The sequence below is a fragment of the Nicotiana tomentosiformis genome, chromosome 5 (assembly GCF_000390325.3).
Source record: "Nicotiana tomentosiformis chromosome 5, ASM39032v3, whole genome shotgun sequence".
Lineage (NCBI taxonomy): Eukaryota > Viridiplantae > Streptophyta > Magnoliopsida > Solanales > Solanaceae > Nicotiana > Nicotiana tomentosiformis.
Genome location: NC_090816.1, coordinates 25,074,593 through 25,080,154, shown reverse-complemented (window position 1 = coordinate 25,080,154; position 5,562 = coordinate 25,074,593). Strand labels below are relative to the sequence as shown.

At 32.7% G+C, this 5,562-nt stretch overlaps 1 protein-coding gene across 1 annotated transcript; it reads left to right on the top strand.

Moving 5' to 3' along the window:
• Window positions 1–280: 280 nt before the first annotated feature.
• On the top strand, window positions 281–2,278 carry LOC104094596 (protein NUCLEAR FUSION DEFECTIVE 4-like). The gene has a single exon (XM_009600559.2). The coding sequence runs from the start codon at window positions 326–328 to the stop codon at window positions 2,135–2,137; it is 1,812 nt and encodes a 603-aa protein (XP_009598854.1). The 5' UTR covers window positions 281–325; the 3' UTR covers window positions 2,138–2,278.
• Window positions 2,279–5,562: the final 3,284 nt, after the last annotated feature.

The window sequence follows — 5,562 nt, the reverse complement described above, 5'->3', positions numbered from 1 at the left end:
AGAACTTGTTATAGAAAAGGGCAGTCCGATGCTCAACATATCCCGTATTCACGCAGGATCCAGGGAAGGATCGCACCCCAAGAGATGTGATGCATACAACCTACCATAATACAAGCATTAATGACTGTCGAACTTCTGACATATAGGTGATACGGAGACAACTTATAAGTTGCTCCAAGAGTAAGAACATGTTATAATCAGCTCAAATTTCAATTGCAATACTACACCGTCAGTTCATATACTTAAACCATATATATATATATATATGCACATGCCTCGTTCTAAGATCCCATGTTGTATCATTCTATCAAAGAACTAAAAAAACATGGCCTATGGTGTCGAAGGTAGTGGTTCTGGTCTAGCCAATATGAGAAGCCTAACACTACAAGTCTTCACTGGAAGATGGTTCATGGTATTTGCCACTGTTCTAATCTTATCAGCCTCTGGTGCCACTTACATTTTTGGTATATACTCTAGTGATATCAAAACTTCGCTCGGATATGATCAGACCACCCTTAATTTACTCAGTTTTTTCAAAGATTTAGGGTCCAATGTTGGTGTCCTTTCTGGTCTAATCAATGAAGTAACACCCCCTTGGGTAGTTCTTTCAGTTGGTGCAATCCTTAACTTTTTTGGTTACTTCATGATTTGGCTAGCTGTGACCAAAAAAATTCCAACACCTAAAGTTTGGCATATGTGTGTGTACATTTGTATTGGTGCAAATTCTCAGTCTTTTGCCAATACTGGAGCTTTAGTCACTTGTGTCAAGAATTTCCCAGAAAGCCGTGGCGCGGTTCTTGGACTTCTTAAGGGTTATGTTGGCTTAAGTGGTGCAATGTTGACACAAATTTACCATGCAATTTATGGTAATGAATCTAAGTCTCTTATTCTGCTTATTGGTTGGCTTCCTGCTGTTGTTTCTTTTGTGTTTCTACGTATAATTCGTGTTATGAAAGTTGTTCGGATTGCACATGAGATGAAAGTTTTCTATAGGTTTCTGTATATATCTCTTGGCCTTGCTGGATTTCTCATGTTGATTATCATACTTCAAAAAAAACTTGAATTTAAACAAAGTGAGTATGGTTTGAGCACAGCTATTGTTCTGTTTCTCCTCTGTTTACCACTTGGTATTGTTATAAAAGAAGAAGTTGATTCTTGGAAAGCCAAGAAACAAGCATTGGAAAGTATTTCACAAGTCAAATTGGTAACTGAGGAGCCAAATTGTGAATCTGCTCAACCCCAAATTCTGCCACAAACACCCTCTTCTGCCACTGCAAATAGAGCATCCACTTCAAAAAACCAAGAAACAGTTTCTTGTTGGAAAACAGTTTTTCGTGCACCGGATAGAGGAGAGGACTACACTATACTACAAACCCTTTTTAGTATTGACATGTTAATTCTATTTTTCGCGACGATTTGTGGTGTTGGAGGGACATTAACAGCAATAGACAACTTGGGACAAATTGGAACATCACTTGGCTATCCAAAAACAAGCATTAGTACATTTGTGTCCCTTGTAAGTATATGGAATTATTTAGGAAGAGTTGTGTCTGGTTTCCTCTCAGAACATTTCTTGTCAAAATACAAATTTCCTAGACCCCTTATGCTCACAATAACACTTATAATCTCCTGTCTTGGCCATCTTCTCATTGCTTTCGACGTCCGCGGTGGCCTTTATATTGCATCTATAGTCATAGGATTTTGCTTTGGAGCACAATGGCCATTGTTATATGCCATAATTTCAGAGCTTTTTGGGTTGAAATATTACTCAACTTTGTATAATTTTGGATCAGTGGCAAGTCCAATTGGTGCATATGTGCTTAATGTAAGGGTGGCTGGACATTTATATGATAAAGAAGCAGAAAAACAGATGAAGGCATTGGGAAGAAGTAGGAAAATTGGTGAAGATTTGGAATGTATTGGGGCTGAATGTTTCAAGTTAGCATTTATTATTATCACAGCAGTTACAATTCTTGGAGCTCTTGTGTCAATAATTTTGGTGTTAAGGACTAGGAATTTTTACAAGAATGATATTTACAAGAAATTCAGAGAAGAAGCTAAAGTGGCTGAAAAAGAAATGGCTATGGCAGAAAATTTTGGTGGTCTTCTTCAAAATAAAAATTCTCCAAAAGGATAGATTAGAATTTTGAAGAAGAAAAAGAAAAAGAAAGTTGAAATATGTAAAAGACAGAATAGACATTTGTTGGTTTGAAAGAAATTCTCAAGTTTTCTCTTTTACTTGTCAGTAAAAAAAATTTCTTTCTTCTTTGTCTACTAGATGGAGTATATTCAATTATTTATGTTACCTTTTTTTTCATGATATTATGTTTCTATTAATTATTTGCTACATATGTAATTTGATATTTTATCATATATCTAGCTTTTAAATATCAAATTTTTACAAACCTGTTATCGGAATTTTTAACATCATTGCAATATCATTAGTTTGAACTTTGAAGTACTCAAACTTTCATCAACCTTTAATTTTGCATTTTGACGTAATTTATGGAATTAAGTAGAAGCCCGTTAGCACTGTGAGTTTGTCTCTGTGTGCGCGCGTGTTTTAGATGTCTTTAGATATCAAATATAAAGATTCCCTAGTGGTCTTAATTAAGAGTTAGAGTCGAGTGCACGTCCGTATAACAATATTTTTATATAATAATTATTCATTATAAAAGTTTAATTTTTCTCATAATTAATTTTTATGTTATGTTATAATATATTTCATCTATAACAACACTTCACTGTAACAACCAAAAAATATTGAAATAAACGAAACTGTTATAGAGATGGTTGACTGTAAAAAAAAGTTATCACTACATATGTAACTCTTTATAACAAAGTTGATGTGATAATTATAGTTGTTATTTGTACATCATGCCCTTTTATAATTTTAAAATTAAGAAAATGATATTTTTAGATCTCTTACGTGTAAAAGACGGATCTCTTACCCATAAAAGTTAACCTTCCATGTCAATTTGCATTGCTAAAGTATAAATTTTTTACTCATTACATTGCTAGAGTATAAACTTTTTACTAATTATAGTCTGTTAATTTATCCAATTTAAAATTTTTACGAATTATAGTCTGTTAATTACATTGCTAGACTATAAATATTTTGCTTATTAGCCATATAATTACTAACATCCTTTAATTAAACTATAACTCTTGTTCTTTTAATAATTTTTATTTTTGGAGAACTGTGATCTGCTTGTTTGACTTAACGAGTGGGTTGGTAGCCATGTTAATTGTCTCAAATATTCTATTTGTTCATTGTACGACGAGAAGTTGCTTCGAATATTGAGGAGATCTAGATCCACTTTTAATAATTAAAATAAAATGGTCTTGCATTGATATATGGAAAAATTGCATACAAGGAGTTGAAAATCTTAATGATATGTTTCCACACTAAATGAAGAGAGGATCTAACCATATATTTATAATAGGAAATTACACTCAATAACCTTACAAATAAATGATTTTGATTTTTTATCTCAACTTGTTCTATGGGTAATCTTTTAAGGTAAAAAGTTAAAAATGTTACTTACGGGACAAGCGAAGGGCAATATTTATACTTGTTAAACTTAAAAGTTCTCCCTATGAAACAAACGAGGTTAAAAAATCAAGTGTGACGCTCAAAGTGTCCTACTTGCGCAGATCACCCCATTTATCGAGTTTGGGTATTGTTATTTTTAGTCGCGCCATAAACTATTTGCATTTAGAATCCGAAAAAATATTTAAAAAAAAATTATATAATTTTTGTATATAACATACAAAATGTGTATATATACAAAAAAAAAATACATTATTTGGTCTATTATTTTGAGAGTGACTATACAGTGTCATTTTACCTTTATAATACAATGGACCTTCCATTACAGACTCATAAATCTACAATACGGCATATACTACTTTCAAACTCACACTGATATATGAATGATTTAAGCCAACATGAAATTCAATAAATATGAGATACAAGTTATATTCACCAATTATATTTATTTAGCATGTTTTATAAAAGGCAGAATAGCCTCATAGACACGTGTACTTGTTTGATTTTGACATCTCGATCCTTTTACTTCACAAAGTTTCATCCAAACACTTGTCGTTATTCAAAAGGAATGTTTCAAACCTTTTTGACCTTTTGTGTTCTTCAAACGTCTGATATGGATGACACATCAATGCCCACGTCAGATTTTCAATAACACATCATTAATAATTAACTTTTTAATATGTCTTTTTTTCCATCTCACCATCCTCTCCATCTCCCTCCTCCCTTATTCTCCACCATTCAACAGACCTTTACCACCACTTCAAAACAACCTACAAGGAATAATGTTTCGATAATGAATTCATCAAAGAAAAAATTCTTTGCACTTGGCCATGTTATTATGTAACTGCAATTTAAGATTTTAATTAAATAATCTTCATGAAAATTCTACTATTCAGAATCCAAAATGGCAGCCTCAATAAGATCAAAATGGTCTCGTCGATGAACACTCTTTCCACTCCTTCTTTATTTTTAGAACCCATCTCTTAAAATTTGCCTCACCACCAATGGTTGTGATCTCTCTCCGACCATCCTTTACCTAAAAAACTTTTTCACCGCCGTATTCCATCATAGCACTAACAATCAACCATAAAAATTATCAACTAGAAATGACTCACCAAAAAAACCACCCAAAATTATTTGAGATTCCTCTAGAGAAAAACTTATCATAAAAGAATTCTGTCGGCAATCTTCTTTCACTTTTTTTATTTTTTTTCCTTGCAAAAATAGTCTTCAGAAGTGGGGGAAGAAAAATGAGGGAGGTGGAAAAGAAATTTCTCATTAAAAGTTACTCAATCTGGGGTGTCTTCAGATTTGGGGTGACCACGTGCTACTGGTGGAGAATAGATATGTTGCCGTGGGTTGTGGGTTTTGGGTTTGGGGGGAGGGAGGGAGGGAGTGGAGGAACGGAGGGGAGAGAGGAGAACGTGAAAAAGAAATCCTCTTTGACTTTTTTCTTAAATTTAATTTTTGTCTTTTCTTTTCTTTTTATCTTTTCTTATTTTAATTATTTTTTGGTTTAAATATTTACCTTCACGCTCCCTTTACGCGTGAAATATATGTATTTTGTCTAACTCAGCTGTCAAGTTTCCACATAGACATAGTCAACGGTCATAGGGGTTTAAAATATTACTTTGAACAACTATAAGTGTTTGGATGAAACTTTGTAAAGTAGAAGGACCGAAATATCAAAACCGAACAAGTACAAATATCTATGAGACTATTCTGCCTTTTATAAAACCAAATATTTAATTGAATTTTTATACAACCATTGATATCGCATGTGAGACGCCCCGATGGGATGTATATTCTTTTCTAGTAGAAAGAGCAATTTGATGGGGGCGAACAATAAATGTTTTCTGGCAATTCATCTTTCAAAATTTTGGCTCAACATTCAGTATTATAGCCTGAAACATAACAAAACTTTTAAAATTAGATAAAAGTAGTTTCTCCACAAAATTACTTTTTTGAAAATTATTTTTGAGAAAAATACACTTAAAAGCACTTCTTAA